Genomic DNA, 20,007 nt, shown 5'->3' with positions numbered 1-20,007 from the left:
AGAAAACATCATCAACTATATCAAGCACAGGGGGGATAGCCAGGGGCCTGTGTTGAGGCAGTAAAAGAAAATCTCTGAGCCTTTTCTTGGATTCTGAATAATCCTGGCTCTCCCAGTGGAAATGTTCCCTCATGGTGTGCAGAGTTTCCCCAAAAGAGTAGTCCTCAGGTGGAGAGGCTGAAGGTATAGATTCTTCAGCATCAGAGTCCTCATAGGGAGGAAAAGAATAGCCCTGATCTGAAGAGGAACCAGAGGAAACAGAAACCTGGTCAGATGAGTCATAGTCAGTGTCTTGCCTAGGCCTTTTATCACGAGGGGGATGGGAACCCCTGATCAAAGTAATTAAGTCTTCAGCCATTTTAAGCATCTGTTTCTTTGGCATGGTTGACTGTACAGGAGAATGCTGTACTTGTTTCCTTGTCTTTAATGGTGTCTTTGACTGTACTTTGGCTGCTGCAGAGGATTTAATAGTAAGCTGTGAAGGTCTGAAAACACCCTCAGAAGCCGATGCCTGCTCAGCGGCTCCAGACCCATCTGAGGGAATATTTTCTGTAGGCCCAATACCTTGAGTATCCAGAGGCCTAGTTGTCTCCATGTGGGAGTCGGATACGGCCTGTGGCCCTGAGGTAGCAGGTGTCAGGGGCTGCGAAAGCGCCTCACTGAGAACCGACGAACCGGCGACTGGCCTAGAAGAGGCTTCTTCGTCGGTTTTGGACCTCGGATGCCTGTCCTTTTCCTTGTCTTTGCGTTTTTTATGAATTCCGGTCGTCGGTTGTTCCGACGGCATTATATAGTTAAACCTACGGCCAAAGTAATGTAATGCAAAATCAAACTGACGTTTAATAGTGCGTTTGTTGAATCTAGCACAAAACCGATAACTAGTAACGTCGTGGTCAGGGCCTAGGCAAGAAATACAGTAAGAGTGAAAGTCCTTATGAGGTATTTGCTTCCCAGAAGAAATACAATTGTTAACCTTTACTGACATCGGCCTGGAGCAAGAAAAAGTTTCCCCAACGGGATACTTAGCTTTATTGAAGACTTCGGTTCTGAAACTATTTCAAAAATCTCAGGAGTCAGCCGAATGGCACTTGCGAACTGTTTCTGCTTCGGGCACAGCGTGGCAAGAAAGACTGAAGAAAGTGGCGTCGGTTGCATCTTTTATACCCCTGGCGCACTGTCATCAGGGAAGAAGCGACAGCAACCGACGCCGGACCTAGACTTTGGAACTCGGGCCGACTGCGGGTCGCCTGCCAGCAGGATAACCCAAGTGTAATGAATGCAACAGTGAAACACGATGAACATCAGCGAATTTTTTCCCAGAGAAAAAATTTGCTGCTCCGTAAAAAAAAAAAAAAAAAAAAAAAAACCCACAAATTTAAGTGGGGGGCTTCCCCTCCCACACACCCCTACAAAAGTCCTGAAAATGGCCCACTGAATTTTTTCCCTGGGAAAAAATTCGATGTTCCATGACTTCGCTATTTTGCCATTTCGACAGTATCAGATTGACTAAATAGCATTCGCTTTTTAGTCCATTCGATAGCATCATATAGACCCGTTTTATATGTTGATATTGACAGACACTTTGGCTGGTAAACATGTAATCCTATATTTAGGAAACTATGAAATGCATGAATGAAACAATTCTTACATATAATAGACTAGAGATTGGAAAATTTAGACTTCTGGGAGACATAATTGTATAAAAATTATAAATAGAAATGAGCGGTAACAAAGTAAGTGAAGAATGCTGGCGTGCACCATGCAGGAGGAATACACTGTCTGTAAAATGTGTTACTGTGTAAATAAGAGTTTGCTCTCTCTCTCACTCACACACACACGGGCACACATGCATGCACACCAACTTGCAGAGTACTATGTAGCTCTTCGGAACTGACTAGGATCAGAAAATTGTTGCTATTCCTGCTAATACTGCAGTCCAGGCACCCAACAGAGCTTTCCAAGTTTGCATAACTTAGCATACAGAATGGTAGTGTAACAAAAATCAATGCAATTTTATACCTGCTTGCATGACACACTGGAAAATAAGGTCAGATTACATGAATGTTTATGAATTGCTATCTACTGCCATGCATCTGCAACTTAAAGCAGTTTTCTCCTTGTGCTCACCTCGGAAAGGTCACGGTAGTGAGCTTATGCAGCAGACCTTTGCAACTAAACATCACACTACTTTGTAGCTACACTTGTGCCACACGAAAATTCAAAATCACATTCTAAGCCTGAGTTACAGGCTACTGCATTATTCCTTATGAAACTGGCATCATGTTTGATGAAATATGCAAGGTACAACAGCTGCTGCCTGCTGGAGACAATCTGCACGGTGCATGAAGGAGAGCAAGATTAGTCTCTCTCTCTCTCTCCATGGCAAGGACAGGTAGTGCTTACTTGACCCTATGATGGTGAACTCAAGAAATCAAATACCTGGTATGAGCTTGTGGGTATGCGATCTCAGACACAGGCTTTAACAGGAAAGGGAGATTAGCACAGACTTTGCTACAACTACCTGCGACTCCGAAGATGTTTGTTTCTGGGAAGTACAAGTTAGGTATCATCATCCTGAATGGCAGATTAAGTGGACAGTAATGTCATTTTTTTGTTTGTTTTATGTTTGGGACTGTTCTTACAACTGGAGGGTATTTGTCGAGGTCAGCTTAGAAAATAAGTGAAGCTTCAGTGTCGCACAGAGGTGGTGGTACCACTTAATGTAATATGTCAACCCAATGTGGGTTTCTGCAGGGAACTGTTACAAGGTGGGCTATGCTGCACAAGCTGTGCTTGCACGCTATCTAGTGTGCCCCATCAGTAAATGGGCTACACTATAAGACTGGGGGTGCCTTGTATGAGGCTAGCAAAGAAGTGAACTGTACCTCTACAGATCCCAATCACTGTTTACTTCTAAGTAATTCAGAAGAAACAAAACAGTGAAACTTGCACTGCTGACAGGACAACCCCTCCTGATAGTCACAAGGACAGAAATCAGCAGTACCCTGCAAAATCAACAGAACAGCAGATACAAGAAAGGAATATTTACTTATTGTCATTTGTTTTTCAAGAAAGTTCAACAGTGAAATGCCCTTTTCAGCAGAGGCTTGGGAAGAAAAGATCCATTATACAGACGACATAGACATCATTTGCACTGCTTCATCACTTACAGTCAGTTTCACTCATGAGCAAGTGTTCCATTATTCAGATATACTTCACAGTCACATCATTTACAAACAGTCTCAATTAAAAATAACACTTATGTTGGTTGTATATGAATCATTTTCTTATATACTGTAAGGAATATACAGTGCATTATGAATATGCACAGACTGTCAGGTTTAGCATAAGAATATTTGTTACTATAAAGACTTGTTCAAAATGTAGAAGGACAGAAAGTTAAACAGAGCAGTCTAAAGAAAGGAAGGAAGAGAGGAGGCACAAGAAAGATAAAGGAGATGAAATAAAATGATGTAGGAGAATATAGTTATGATTATAGTACATTAAGTTTTCTGTAGCAGATAGTTACAGCACATATTCATATAACTGTATTGGTACCAGTTTAACCAGGGGTAGTGCAAGTGCAGAAATATTTATGTATCAAGAGTTGCTTCAGATGGCATTTAAAGCCTTTCAGGTTGCAGAATATGTCAGGAAGGGCATAGAAGCAGCTGAAGCACAATGTCCGAGGGCTTTGGTCACTACCGGGCTTGGCAAAGAATCAGCCTCCACAGGGCCACAGGTGCTCATAAGCCATATTAGGTTATGCTGCAAGTGCAAGCAAAGTGAGGTGAGCTTTCTCTACAGATGAGATCATAAGCGGAAATGGCTTGGTAGTACCAACAGTCAAACTTAAACGGCACTCGGGCTTTGCCTTACCAATTATGAAAATCTCTGTTACATAGACTCATAGACTGTTACTAGGCTAACGACCCAAAAGGTATTTCTAAGCCTAGACAGGGTTTCCAGACAGAATAATGATGTCCTGCATCCAAAGAGGACAATGAGGGCCAGGGCACTTATAAACTACCTTTGTCCATAAGGGACATGAGTGCCAGGCCTAGTGTAAATTTCCTATTCCCCATACACTTGTCTAGGTTGTGTTTAAACTGAGTAATAGACAAACTCAGCTTCACATGGATGGGAAGCCTGTTCCACAGAAGGGGCAGTCTCTGGGACACAAATCTGTCTCTCCAGCATGTTGTGTTTATGTCATGGACAAAATTCAGGTCCCTAGACCTTGTATTTCTGGTACTCTTCAACTTACAAATGTGTAGGGGATTCATAAGTGTGGGATTTGTGGATGCCTTGTAAGGCAAGCATAGATCACCCCTCAGCAATCTACAGGAGACTGAGTAGAGGGAAAGGGCTTTAAAGCACTATGCATAAGGCAGGTTTCATATGCCTTGTTTTCTTTTTGTAAGGAACCTTTGAGGGTGTTCTAGTTGCTGCATATATGCCTGGTCAGGTACATACCAAGGGTAGCACTGTACTCTATGATTGGTCTGATAACGGCAGAGTACAGTGGGATAATGATCTCTCTGGACCTAAATGCCATGCCCTTACTTATAAGTTGTGCAGCATAAAAGGACTTCCTCACCACTGTGGCCACATGGTGGTCAAATGTAAAGCTACTGCCTACATGAGTACCTAAGTCCCTGACCACTAAGTCGACTCTTAGGGGTGTATTAGCAACATGGTAATTAGCTGGGATTGTTGATTTCCCAAAGGGTACAATTATGCATTTCTTAGCACTGAGTTTAAGACCACGGCTTTAGCACCATTTATTAGTAAGACATAGATCTTCTTGAAGAATGCTAGTGTCTTCAAGTGAGTTGATGATAACTCCCAGTTTGCAATCATCTGCAAACTTAACCATACACCTTCAGCATTTGTTTCCATTTCCGAGAAATAGATGCCAAAAAGGAGCAGGCCCAATACTAAGCTCTGGGGGACTCTGCTAGTGACTGGCGGTGGAGATGGCCTCACCTATTTGGACCTCCTGCATCCTACCAGTCAGCTATCCAGTAGGTGATAAAAAAGGGTTTATACCTAAATTACTGACCTCGTCTATAATGCCTGAGTGGGGTATTGTATCAAAATCCTTTGCCAGGCCGAGGTAAGTTGCATGTACAGTCTTACCTTCATCCAATGCTTTGGTGACCCTGTCAAAAAAATCCACCAGATTTAATAGGCATGACCTTCCTTTAACAAAGCCAAACTGTGATAGTTCCGTTTGCAGGTTACCTATGTCCTTACTTATATCCGTGATGATTCTTTCCATGGCCTTACATAATGTCCTGGTAAGACTTATGGGCCTGTAGTTAACAGGATAAGTGGCTGGATCTCCTTTGTGCAGGAGAATGACTGTAGCCATTTTTCATTCCTTGGGCACAAAACCTGATTGAAGGCTCCAGATGAAAAGTGATTCAAGTGGACCAAAGAGGTCATATTCCATGCTATTTACTAAACATCCCGGGATGTTATCGGGGCCCATCAATGCAGTGTTTTTTGCCTTGGAAAGTGCAGTACTTCCCAATTCTCTATTAATGGTTGGGGGGATTAGTGTTATGTGGTATTTCCTTTGGACTATCGTGGGGGGGGGGGGGGGTTGGGGGAGAAATTTGAGAGGAACTTGTCAGCCAAAAGGTTAGCGATGGTTATTTACAATAACTTCTGCTCACTGTTGTAAATCTCCTCTGAGGTTACTGACATATCTGTAGAAAGCTTTGTGGTTGTCTTTTACCCGATAAGCTATTTTTTCTTCAAATTTAGTCTTTGAAGTATTAATTAACATTCTTAGCTGCCTGTTTAGATTGGTCAGGGGATTTTTAGTATGTGTGGCTTTGTTCCTCCTATGCTTGGCCAACATTTTTTTTCTTTTGTTGAATAACCAACTGATAGTGTGATTCCACCAGGGTGGCTTGTCTTTTGAGTATGTCTTATTCTTAATATTCGTGGGCACAGCTCGGTCTATACAGCTATCAATATGGCTATGCAGAGATTTTGTAAATAGCACACTGCATTCTATGGTGTTCACTGGGTTTGGAAGTAATTGGAATTTAGCCAAGGTGTTTCTTAGTAGAGAGAGATTAGCCTTAGAAGAGTTCCTAAATGTTTTTGGTTTTGGTGGATTCCTGCAATTAATTTTTATTTCAAGTAATACTGCCTTATGGTCAGATATGACCAGCAAAGATACTGCACTGGGTGAGGAACATTAGCTCCCGCCATGTTCTTGAGTACAAGGGCAAGGATGTTTGTACCCCTGGTAGGAGAATGGGCCACATGTTCCATGATGCTGGTTAGGAATCGCTGAGCTTGTGCATTAGAAGTGGTGTAGGATTCTCACTCTATAGAGGGGTAGTCGAGATTCCCCATGAATATTGTACTGGGTTGAACGGTGATGGACTCTAGTACACTGAGATAGGTAGTTTGGGTTTCTTGGGGCATAGAGGGAGATCTATACGTTGCAAAAATATGAAAGACGTGTTCAAAATAAATAACGAAGGGCACTGAAAGCAATCATAAGTGACATATACTTCTTACTATTCCAGCACGTATAAGCTTATCCTTTACAAACTATATTTGGATTCCAGAAAGTCTAACCAACAAGGGGTTTTCCACAACAGTCTTACGCCACACTGCTTTCCCAGCCACTTGATATGTTAAAGCACATCCCATTCTACACAACAGTATCTCAATATACCACCAGATATACTGCTACTACTCCTCTGTCAGTTATTACTGACTGTACATATTATACTGCATCAAGTTCTAACTTTTGCCGCACATGCAAACTCACACACATGCACGCATACACACACACGTACACACACAAAGCTTTCACAGGTATGTGAGTAAATGCTGAATTTTACTCTTACATGGAAACAAGTCAACTTTTAAATGCAAAAGTAATATGAATAAAAATCATCAACCATTTTATAAGACTTACAGTCTCTTTTCTTTAGAAATGTCAAAGGATGCTGCCATGTTCATCAGAGTTGGTAAGCAGTGCAAATGATGGCTATGTGAATGGGGAAGAATTGTGTTCGCCTAAAAGAAATTAAGACATTAAGTTTTTTATGAGTATGTTAATAAACACCTAACAGTTAGCCCACAAACATTTTTGCAATGTATGCAGAGTTCACATTTCATGATTCATTATTCAAAAGTCATCAATATGAAAACCATTAAAGAAGGTTAACTAACACATGCTACTACAGCCTGCAGACTTGACTACAGTCACTGCACTCATGCTAGACTGAAAAAAAATACTGAAAATATAAAATAATTTCTAATCTGAATGACTTTAAGGGAGAATGTACAGTTCTGTATGGTCTTAATATAACAGCAGATGTCCTACTACTCATAGATGCAGTATTCTTTACTCTTGGGATAGCCTATCAAGGATAGCCTAACATCTTGGATATTATACTGAAGTCTTTACACCTTTCAGGAATCACGTCAGACATACAGGTACAGATGTGATGTACAGGCACTTAATCCTTAGAAATTGTCACAGGAGAACTGGAGCAATCACAGAGAAAGCAATAACAAGCACATCCAGAAAGGGAATAAGGAGGAGATAAGGCTAAAAGCAGGACCCCTCAGCCAGAAGTAGGACAACATAAAATATTAGGGGACAGAAGAGAGGGACTGAATACTACAACAGTGAGAAGTAATACACCTATGCAGCTGATGCTCTGGCCTACCCAGTATCCATCTTGATTAACCGATCTCTGTCAGAAAGTTACGTTCCCACACTGTGGAAAGTATCACATATAATTCCCCTCCACAGAACTAACCAATTACCGCCCCATAGCTATTCTCTCTCCACTCTCCAAAATACTAGAGAGATGCATACACTCTCAGGTCTCAGACTACCTCCTTACTAACAACCTCCTTTCCAATACTCAGCATGGTTTCTGACCAAACCATAGCACCGCCACTGCCTTACTTTCCTTTACTAACACTATCCTTCAGCATAAAAACAATGGCTATCTCTCCTCTGCTACTTTCCTAGACCTATCTAAAGCATTTGACATGGTCCCACACAAACAACTTATCTCTGTCCTCAATAACCTATCCTTCTCACAATCAGTCACCAACTGGTTTCAGAGTTACCTGTCTGACCGCCAACAATCCGTTGTATGGCAGAATGACATATCTCCCCAACTACCTGTCTCCATAGGGGTTCCCCAAGGATCAATCCTTGGACCCCTACTCTTCTCTGTTTACACCAATAATCTAGCCTCTGCCACCAAACATGGCGCACACATACAATACGCAGATGATGCAACCATCATCTGCTCAGCCCAGTCCCTACCCAAACTGCAAAAAGTCACACAGGAAGCCTTTTCCTTTGTTGAAACTTGGTTATCCAATGCCCAATTAATACTCAACCCAAACAAAACTAAACTACTCATCTTCCAACCCACCAAACATACTCAAAACAACTCTCACTTTAACATCACAGCAAAAGACAACACCACTATATACCCAACTGAACACAACAAATTGCTAGGAGTGAAAATAGACCAACTAAAATTTGACATTGACATATCCATGACCATAAAAAAAGTCCACAAAAAACTAGGAGCATTATACAGAAATAAGCAACTTCTCATCAAAGCAGCAAAGATTTCAATAGCAAATTCTCACCTTATCTCCACCCTACTTTATGCCTCTCCAATATATACCAACCTAAGGCAATGTGATCTAAACAAGCTAGAGACCTGCTACAGCAAAATCACCAAATTCGCCACAGGGGCATCCTACCATAGTCACCACTGTCTCTCACTTGCTGAACTGGGCTGGCTTGAACTCCCTCGCCTCCTTCAGTGGTATCAACTCTCACTCGCCCACAAACTAGTAAACCATCCAGTAAATGTCCCATCCCTCCAGAATCTACTCCAACCTTATCGCACCACCAGACCACTAAGATCCAGCAACAAAAATTACTTGCAGATCACTAAAGCCAATAAACTCTGCTGGTGAAACACTATTCTCTTGCACCATAGCCAAATTATGGAACTCCCTCCCACCCACAATTACCTCCATACCATCATGCACCCACTTCACAACTTTACTAAAAGCGCACCTAAAAACATGCTGGCTATGCCCTTGCAACTCCCACTCTAATATCACCCACCCCATCCAACCACTACCTTTCTTTCCACTCCACTAACATGATTATAGCAAGGTGAGATGCTCATACGCCTAGTACTTATTATACAGCAGGAACTTCTTATTGTAACATTTGTTAATGTCTGTTATGTACTTCACAGATAAAGATTCTAGTTGTCTACTGATGTACTATGTTCTTCATCTGTAAATATGTTGTACGTAATTGCTATGTTAAATTGTTAATCGCTATGTAATCCAATGTAACTAGTCTGTCGTGGAGATTTTCTCCCCGGGCCTCTGCTGAAAATGGACCTATGTCCAGTCGGACACTCCCGGTCAACAAATATAAATAAATAAATTAATTAAATAAATAAAATGCTAAGATTTTACAACTGTACTGTCCTTTCTTATCACTACTGCAGTATTCTTTACTCTTCTGAGAATACAAAAGCTACTAAAAAGTATGGGAGGAGGAAGGCAGAGAAGAGCCCTCCAGAAACACATGAAGTATATCCTTGGCCCTAAAAATGACATCCAGCTGAAAATGTTTGGTAAAAGAGTTAACAGAAGACCAAGTACCAGCTTCCAAAATAGATCTAGTATCTAGATCCTTGAAACAAGTGCCAGAAGAGGCAACTGCCCTAGTAGACTGAGCACAAACAGAAGAAGAAAGCTGCTTGCCACGAAAAGAACAAAAAGAAATGGTATTAGAAATCCAAGAGGAGATGGTCTGCTTAAACACTGCCACACCAAATTCCCTGGCATGAAAAGAAAAAAAAAGTTATGTACTCACCATAAAGTTCCATGTGAGTTGTTCATCTCACCTTCATTCTTTACTGATGGGTTCGGAGCCGATCCTCGGCTCCGAATCGGCCAACTGCAAAAGCTCAAGGTCTTCAGCCAGCTCGAGACCAACTCCCGATCCCACGATGCACCCTGATCTTCCCTCAGATCTTGTCTGCTGCCTGACTACTTAGTAGTATAAATATGCCACTCGGAAAGTTGGATAAGAGACAAAGCACCCTATACGGACCTCAAGTAGACTGGATGGGGATTGGAGGGTGGGACGTAAGAATGAAGGCGAGATGAACAACTCACATGGAACATTATGGTGAGTACATAACATCTTTATGTGAAGTCGTTCTATCGCGCTGTTCATTCTTTACTGATGGGTAGCGTCCCAAGCACCATCTTCTTGGATGGCTCACGGGAGAATATTCCTCAGTACTGTGGAACCAAAGGAGGTCCTGACCCTGGAGGCCTTGTCTAATTTGTAATGAGTGATAAAGGTATGAGGGGTTGACCAGGTAGCTGCTGCACAAATAGAGTCTAATGGTAACCTTGCAGAAAAGGCTAATGAGGTTGAAATAGCTCTGGTAGAGTGGCCATTTACTTTTTGTTGCAAGGGGGCATTTTATGAATTATAAATGAAGGAAATTCAATCAGACAGCCATCTTGACAAGGTTACTTTTGTCACTGGAGCACCTTCTTTGACTCTGAAAAAAAAACAGAGTTGATCCGTTGACCTGAATTGTTTCGTTCTGTCTAGGTAAAATCGGTAAAGTCTATGAACATCAAGTTTGTGCAGCATGTGTTCCATCCTATTTGTGTATTGGGGAAAGAAAACTGGCAACTCAATAGATTGGTTAAGATTTGTCTCTGAACAAACTTTTGGTAAGAAGGCTGGATTAGTTCTGAGCGAAACTCTCATTATGGAAAATCAGATAAGGAGGTTTGATGGTTAAGGCTTGCAGCTCAGAAATCCTCAGAGCAGAAGTAATGGCTATCAGAAAAACAGTCTTCCGTGAAAGGAATTTCAAAGAACAGGACGAGGCTGGTTTGAAAGGAGGTAGTATGATTCTGGTATAACAAAATTTAAATTCCATGGCATGACTGGAGCTCTGACTGGTGGCCTCAAATTAATGCCACCTTTAAGAAAGGCTTTAGCAAGTTGATGTGACATGACATTGGAGTCTTGGAAACCAAGATGAAAGTTTGATATTGCTGCTAATTGAACTCTAATGGTGGCTGCAGCTGCTCCTTTGTTTGAAAGTTTAGTTAGAAATTCCAATACGGGTGGGATCAGAGCTAGATAAGGATCAACATAATTCTGAGAGGCCCATAAAGAAAATCTCTTCCATTTGCTAAGATATAACTTTTTGGTAGATGATTTATGAGAGGATGTTATAATATATTGGGCCTCAGTTGCGAGGTTGTAAATCCTGGCTACTGTGGGAATTGGAGCAGCCAAGCTGTCAGTTTGAGGGAATGAAGGCAAGGATGAAGACCCCCCCCGATGAATGGGTCAACAGATCCAAGGTTCTTCCAAAAGATGAGGCTGGAGGAAGAGAAACCAAATTTGCCTAGGCCAGTAAGGGGCTATTAGTATCATGGTCCTTCCCAGGAGTTTTGCTTTCTGTAATACCTTGGGAATCAGAGGGAAGGGGGGAAATGCATAACTTAGACCCAGGGGCCAATTGCGCACCAGTGCATCCTTTGGGGCTTCTCCCGGCTAGGGAATTAGGGCAAAGTAGCTGCTGCATTTCGTGTTTGTTGTGGTTGCAAAAAGATCGCAGCAAGGCTGGCCCCAACCTGTGGAAAATCCTTTCCGCTACTTGTTGCTTTAGGGACCACTCGTGAGGCAGTAAGATTGCCCTGCTCAGCTTGTCTGCTATCACACTGGATTTCCCCAGGATGTGCATTGCTATCAGAAAGCGCTGAGAAGAGATTACCCACTGCCATACTATCATGGCCTCTCGACACAGGGGGTAAAATTTGTTTCCTCCTTGTTTGTTGATGTACCAGACCACTGACATGTTGTCTGTCTGAACTGCAATTGTTCCCAGAGGTAGAGAGTCTTGAAAGGACTGCAACACTAGAAGTACCGCTCTCATCTCCAGGACATTTATATGCAGATGAGCCTCATGTTTCTTCTACGTGCCCTGTTCTTCCCTGAAAATGCCCCCACCCCCCACCCAATCAAGGAAGCATCCATGGTCACCGTGGCTATGGGATTGGGTGTAACGAATGGAATACCCTGAAATACATACTGAGACGTCAGCCACCATTGAAGGCCCTTCTTGCACGCATTCGTTATGACAATTTGATGTGACACTGGAAGTCCCTGAAAGGACCACTGAGAGAATAGGAGCCATTGTAGAATTTGCATATGCATTCGAGCGAGGGGAATGGCAATGATTGCTGCCACCATCGATCCTAGCAATTTGAGTACTAATGAGACTGGGACTTTTTTTCTCGGAAGCAGGTCTGATACTTGTTCTCGTAAGACGGAAAGTCTTTTTGGAGGCAGATTTAATGTCATTGAAATTGTATTTAGTTTTGCTCCTATGAAGACAGTCTGTTGCAATGGTGACAAGACAGATTTTTCTGAGTTGCTGGCAATCCCCAATTGATTGCATAGGTGTAAGGTTGTAGCCCTTGCATGAAGAAGTTGATGCTTGGTGGTTGCAGTGAGGAGCCAGTCATCTAGATATGGAAACACCTGGAATCCCAACCATCTCAAGTGAGCTGTGACTACTGCCATACATTTGGTGAACACTCTAGGGGCTGTAGTGAGACCAAAGGGTAGAGCGCGAAATTGATAATGGCTGGCTCCCAGCTGGAAGCGTAGATGATCCCTGGATGGTCTGCCCACCTTTATGTGGTAGTACGCATCCTGAAGATCTATAGAGCACATCCAATTGTCTTTCCCCAGAAAGACAAGTATTAACTGAAGCGTGACCATCCTGAACTTTGTCTTTTTTGCTGACTTGTTTAGTCTGCTTAGGTCCACAATAGGCCTCCAGTCCCCGGTTTTCTTTGGAACTAAAAAGAACCTTGAGCAAGTTCCGGATCCTCTCTGGTCTGCTGGGACTGGCTGGATGACTCTTTTGTCCAGCAACCTTTGGACCTCTAAGGCTGCTTGGTCCCTGTGACTGGGTGGAATGTCTTGGATTTTCTCTACTAGAGGGGGTGGAGTGGTAAAGGGAATAGAGTATCCTCTGGATATTATGTTTTGTACCCAGCTGTCTTTTGTTATTTTTAGCCAGGTGTCTAGGTACAAAGATAGGCATCCCCTGACTGCCTCCAGAGATAAACAGTTGGGCCTCCTCTCAGAAGCGCTGATAAGGCTTGCCAAAGGACTGGTCTCTGTCACCCTGGTTCTGAGGAACCCCTCCCTGCCGCGTGGGCGACGTCTTCCATTACTACACCCCTCCTCTGCCTCTAGAAGGGGTGTCACCATGAGTGTTTTGGAAAGATCCTTGAGACTTACAGAACCATATCTTTCCACCTCACCACCCTTTTGGGTACGGTCTGTTCGAGCTAGAAAAACATACTCACACGGCAGACAAGGTCTTTCAGACTTTTTCACTCCTGGTAAGAGTTTTCTTTACCTGAAGTCCGAAAAAAGAAGAACCATCAAAGGGGTGTTAATGAAGGAAGACTTAAAGGGTTCCGCAAAGGAACATAAGTGCATCCAGGAATGTCTCCTGAGAGCGATTCCTGTACCTGCTGCCCTGCTCGTACCATCAGCTGCATAAGACAACAGACGCATGGAAGAGTTCACTATCAAATTAAGAGTGGAGAGCTGGGAAGTTACCTTGTCCGAAACTCCTGCAGCTACTGAACCCTGTGGGGTGTCTCCTAGCTCGTTCAGGAGATCCCTTGGTAACCTAGTAAAATGTGTGAGGTAGTTCAGCGATCGAAGAATGAAGGTCATGAACTAAACATATGCTTCCCGTATCTGTCCATAATCCCAGATTCCCTATTAGGAGAATGAACAGATGAAGAAGTCTCCGATAGTTCCTTCTTGGTGGCTGATGCCACCACCACAGCAGCAACAGGTACTCCTTTAGTAAGATAAAGTCTGTCTTGGGGGCTAGTAATAAATTTGTTAGGCCTCCTGGGGACAGGCTCTGTGGTGAGGGAGCTGCTCGAACTGATGGAGTGGTTGTCAGGGCAGACAAAGCCCTCCTCATAGCCTTGAAGGCCCCTCAGTCCCAACGAGAAGAATCCCTCAGATCCGAAGAACCGATGGAAATCGTCTGCGCCAGTACAGAGGGCTCCGAGCCAGAGGTCAGGGCCGAACTCACTCCAGCTGAAGCCCCGAGAGGTAAAGTCGGCACCAAAAAGTTGGTCCTACTGTCTGCCCCGGACTCGAGATTCCTCGGTCGACGCTGAAGTATCAAGGCAGTCGGGGCCAAAAAACCTATAGAAGGTGCTGGACCCGAAGGGTCCACAATCATCAGTTCCACACACTCCAGCTCCGAAACATCAATGCAAGTCAGAGGAGGAACAAAAGGTGTAGGAGGAACTAAAATCAGCTCCAAAGCCCACTGGGTTGGTGCCGATAAAGTTTTTGCTAGCGCCGGTATCTGTAGAAGCTTTTTCACCACACGGTCCACATCCAAATCAGACAGTCTACTTGAGCCCGTGAAGAATGTGATAAAGCCACAGACTGCAGTATAGGGGACTTTAAGGTAGGAGATAACAGCTCCAAGGTCTGGGACCTGCTCCTAACCATAATGACAGTCGGTTTCCAAAGGCTGTAGAACCAATGTCGACGCTTTACTAGCAGCTGACTTCGATGTAGATGGAGATTTTGTCGGTTCTGTCTTTTCTGAGTGTTTGTCTGACTTATCCAACGATTCTTGAAAGGAGGATTTAAAGCAGACATTTGTCCATTAACTTTCTCTTTCATTCATGCAAAAATCTTGAGCTGAAGGAGTGGCATATAGAACAGCTTTCTTGCAGGTGAACCTCACCCAAGCAGTAACGACATTCAATATGTCCATCAGTTATGGACATCTTTTGTCCACATCTAGAACATATTTTGAAGCCAGACTTGGCTTTTTCTTTCTCCTCCTGAGACATCAACAACCTAACAACAGATTCACACAACAAACTATTCAAGCCTTGTAAAAAGAAAGGCATTAAAAAGTAAGTTCACACTGAAATTATTTATACGCCCTGTATAAAAAGAAGGGCTGCAATTGCACTCTAACACACACACAGTATAAAGGCCTAAAAACACAGCCACTAGCTTTACTATGAAAGAAGGTAACTATATGCCCTATAAAAAAAAGGGCTAAACAACACACTCAGATCTGATAAAGGAAGAAACTCTGCGCCCTGTGGAAAAAAAAGGGCTACAAACTATCAAACACACTATACTATGATAGAAGTTATAAGGTAACTATATGCCCTATAAAAAGGAAGGACTAAACAACATACTCTTATCTAAGGAAATTAAGAGAAATAAAGGGCCTAAAAACACTGCCACTAATTTCTCTGTGATTAAGCTAGTTCAACAGAGATAGGGAGAAGAGAAGGCCTAACAAAAAAACAGCCTTAAAGGCTAACAATTTAGTCTAAATATGATCTAAATATTCAAAGATCTAACTACAAGAACAAGCTACCTACTCTAACTACCATATAAATGGCTATAATATCTAAAGAAAAACAGTTATTCACTGGTCTGAGCTGGTGAACATCCGATCAAGTTGCAGCGGCAAATGAGATCTGAGGGAAGATCAGGATGCATCATGGGATAGGAAGTTGGCCTTGAGCTGGTTGAAGACCTTGAGCTTTTGAAGTTGGCTGAGTCAGAGTCGAGGATCGGCTCCGAACCCATCAGTAAAAGAATGAATGGAGAGATGGAACAACTTCACATCAAAAAGTTGCTCAGATTTTCTGATGTGTTTTGTCTTATTCAAGTAACACATATGTATATCTGAGCATATCCAAAGTGTATGGGACCCTCTCACTAGAAGTCTGTACAGAAGGAAAAAAGGAGAGAGGATGAACAAATCATTAACCACCTCGGGTGTAAGAGGAGGAGTGATATGAAGAGATACCCTATTCTGTGAAAAAAAAACAAAAAAGAAGAACCACCATGAGAACCTGGAGTTCAGAAACCCTCTTGGCAAAACTAAGATACACCAAAAATACACTCTTCCAAGTACAATGCTGCAGGGAGGAAGAAGTGGCAGGGGACTGAGTTAAATTTTCAAGAACAAAATTAAGGTCTCGAGAAGGAGGAATAGGTTTTCCTGGGGTAAAATGATCCTTGAAACAAGTGCCAGAAGAGGCAACTGCCCTAGTAGACTGAGCACAAACAGAAGAAGAAAGCTGCTTGCCACGAAAAGAACAACAAAAAGAAATGGTATTAGAAATCCAAGAGGAGATGGTCTGCTTAAACACTGCCACACCAAATTCCCTGGCATGAAAAGAAAAAAAAAGTTATGTACTCACCATAAAGTTCCATGTGAGTTGTTCATCTCATCTTCATTCTTTACTGATGGGTTCGGAGCCGATCCTCGGCTCCGAATCGGCCAACTGCAAAAGCTCAAGGTCTTCAGCCAGCTCGAGACCAACTCCCGATCCCACGATGCACCCTGATCTTCCCTCAGATCTTGTCTGCTGCCTGACTACTTAGTAGTATAAATATGCCACTCGGAGAGTTGGATAAGAGACAAAGCACCCTATACGGACCTCAAGTAGACTGGATGGGGATTGGAGGGTGGGACGTAAGAATGAAGGCGAGATGAACAACTCACATGGAACATTATGGTGAGTACATAACATCTTTATGTGAAGTCGTTCTATCGCGCTGTTCATTCTTTACTGATGGGTAGCGTCCCAAGCACCATCTTCTTGGATGGCTCACGGGAGAATATTCCTCAGTACTGTGGAACCAAAGGAGGTCCTGACCCTGGAGGCCTTGTCTAATTTGTAATGAGTGATAAAGGTATGAGGGGTTGACCAGGTAGCTGCTGCACAAATAGAGTCTAATGGCAACCTTGCAGAAAAGGCTAATGAGGTTGAAATAGCTCTGGTAGAGTGGCCATTTACTTTTTGTTGCAAGGGGGCATTTTATGAATTATAAATGAAGGAAATTCAATCAGATAGCCACCTTGACAAGGTTACTTTTGTCACTGGAGCACCTTCTTTGACTCTGAAAAAAAAAAACAGAGTTGATCCGTTGACCTGAATTGTTTCGTTCTGTCTAGGTAAAATCGGTAAAGTCTATGAACATCAAGTTTGTGCAGCATGTGTTCCATCCTATTTGTGTATTGGGGAAAGAAAACTGGCAACTCAATAGATTGGTTAAGATTTGTCTCTGAACAAACTTTTGGTAAGAAGGATGGATTAGTTCTGAGCGAAACTCTCATTATGGAAAATCAGATAAGGAGGTTTTGATGGTTAAGGCTTGCAGCTCAGAAATCCTCAGAGCAGAAGTAATGGCTATCAGAAAAATAGTCTTCCGTGAAAGGAATTTCAAAGAACAGGACGAGGCTGGTTTGAAAGGAGGTAGTATGATTCTGGTATAACAAAATTTAAATTCCATAGCATGACTGGAGCTCTGACTGGTGGCCTCAAATGAATGCCACCTTTAAGAAAGGCTTTAGCAAGTTGATGTGACATGACATTGGAGTCTTGGAAACCAAGATGAAAGTTTGATATTGCTGCTAATTGAACTCTAATGGTAGCTGCAGCTGCTCCTTTGTTTGAAAGTTTAGTTAGAAATTCCAATACGGGTGGGATCAGAGCTAGATAAGGATCAACATAATTCTGAGAGGCCCATAAAGAAAATCTCTTCCATTTGCTAAGATATAACTTTTTGGTAGATGATTTATGAGAGGATGTTATAATATATTGGGCCTCAGTTGCGAGGTTGTAAATCCTGGCTACTGTGGGAATTGGAGCAGCCAAGCTGTCAGTTTGAGGAATGAAGGCAAGGATGAAGACCCCCCCCGATGAATGGGTCAACAGATCCAAGGTTCTTCCAAAAGATGAGGCTGGAGGAAGAGAAACCAAATTTGCCTAGGCCAGTAAGGGCTATTAGTATCATGGTCCTTCCCAGGAGTTTTGCTTTCTGTAATACCTTGGGAATCAGAGGGAAGGGAAATGCATAAATTAGACCCAGGGCCAGTGCGCACCAGTGCATCCTTTGGGGCTTCTCCCGGCTAGGGAATTAGGGCAAAGTAGCTGCTGCATTTTGTGTTTGTTGTGGTTGCAAAAAGATCGCAGCAAGGCTGGCCCCAACCTGTGGAAAATCCTTTCCGCTACTTGTTGCTTTAGGGACCACTCGTGAGGCAGTAAGATTGCCCTGCTCAGCTTGTCTGCTATCACACTGGATTTCCCCAGGATGTGCATTGCTATCAGAAAGCGCTGAGAAGAGATTACCCACTGCCATACTATCATGGCCTCTCGACACAGGGGGTAAAATTTGTTTCCTCCTTGTTTGTTGATGTACCAGACCACTGACATGTCGTCTGTCTGAACTGCAATTGTTCCCAGAGGTAGAGAGTCTTGAAAGGACTGCAACACTAGAAGTACCGCTCTCATCTCCAGGACATTTATATGCAGATGAGCCTCATGTTTCTTCTACGTGCCCTGTTCTTCCCTGAAAATGCCCCCACCCCCCACCCAATCAAGGAAGCATCCATGGTCACCGTGGCTATGGGATTGGGTGTAACGAATGGAATACCCTGAAATACATATTGAGACGTCAGCCACCATTGAAGGCCCTTCTTGCACGCATTCGTTATGACAATTTGATGTGACACTGGAAGTTCCTGAAAGGACCACAGAGAATAGGAGCCATTGTAGAATTTGCATATGCATTCGAGCGAGGGGAATGGCAATGATTGCTGCCACCATCGATCCTAGCAATTTGAGTACCAATGAGACTGGGACTTTTTTTCTCGGAAGCAGGTCTGATACTTGTTCTCGTAAGACAGAAAGTCTTTTTGGAGGCAGATTTAATGTCATTGAAATTGTATTTAGTTTTGCTCCTATGAAGACAGTCTGTTGCAATGGTGACAAGACAGATTTTTCTGAGTTGCTGGCAATCCCCAATTGATTGCATAGGTGTAAGGTTGTAGCCCTTGCATGAAGAAGTTGATGCTTGGTGGTTGCAGTGAGGAGCCAGTCATCTAGATATGGAAACACCTGGAATCCCAACCATCTCAAGTGAGCTGTGACTACTGCCATACATTTGGTGAACACTCTAGGGGCTGTAGTGAGACCAAAGGGTAGAGCGCGAAATTGATAATGGCTGGCTCCCAGCTGGAAGCGTAGATGATCCCTGGATGGTCTGCCCATCTTTATGTGGTAGTACGCATCCTGAAGATCTATAGAGCACATCCAATTGTCTTTCCCCAGAAAGGGAAGTATTAACTAAGCGTGACCATCCTGAACTTTGTCTTTTTTGCTGACTTGTTTAGTCTGCTTAGGTCCACAATAGGCCTCCAGTCCCCGGTTTTCTTTGGAACTAAAAAGAACCTTGAGCAAGTTCCGGATCCTCTCTGGTCTGCTGGGACTGGCTGGATGACTCTTTTGTCCAGCAACCTTTGGACCTCTAAGGCTGCTTGGTCCCTGTGACTGGGTGGAATGTCTTGGATTTTCTCTACTAGAGGGGGTGGAGTGGTAAAGGGAATAGAGTATCCTCTGGATATTATGTTTTGTACCCAGCTGTCTTTTGTTATTTTTAGCCAGGTGTCTAGGTACAAAGATAGGCATCCCCTGACTGCCTCCAGAGATAAACAGTTGGGCCTCCTCTCAGAAGCGCTGATAAGGCTTGCCAAAGGACTGGTCTCTGTCACCCTGGTTCTGAGGAACCCCTCCCTGCCGCGTGGGCGACGTCTTCCATTACTACACCCCTCCTCTGCCTCTAGAAGGGGTGTCACCATGAGTGTTTTGGAAAGATCCTTGAGACGTACAGAACCATATCTTTCCACCTCACCACCCTTTTGGGTACGGTCTGTTCGAGCTAGAAAAACATACTCCGACGGCAGACAAGGTCTTTCAGACTTTTTCACTCCTGGTAAGAGTTTCCTTTACCTGAAGTCCGAAAAAAGAAGAACCATCAAAGGG

At 43.2% G+C, this 20,007-nt stretch overlaps 1 protein-coding gene across 1 annotated transcript in view; it reads right to left on the bottom strand.

The window, feature by feature from the left end:
• The window catches only part of RICTOR (RPTOR independent companion of MTOR complex 2), a 3,179,211-nt gene that overhangs the window by 2,191,012 nt on the left and 968,192 nt on the right, over positions 1 to 20,007 (bottom strand). Inside the window, exon 16 of the mRNA XM_044069875.1 lies at positions 6,953 to 7,053. Coding sequence (XP_043925810.1) covers positions 6,953 to 7,053 — 101 coding nt within the window. The remainder of the gene's footprint in view (positions 1 to 6,952; positions 7,054 to 20,007) is intronic.

This window comes from Protopterus annectens, chromosome 1.part0 (assembly GCF_019279795.1).
Source record: "Protopterus annectens isolate FY-2018-M chromosome 1.part0, PAN1.0, whole genome shotgun sequence".
NCBI lineage: Eukaryota > Metazoa > Chordata > Ceratodontiformes > Protopteridae > Protopterus > Protopterus annectens.
Note: the sequence above shows the minus strand (reverse complement) of the source record. Positions and strands in the feature narration are given on the sequence as shown.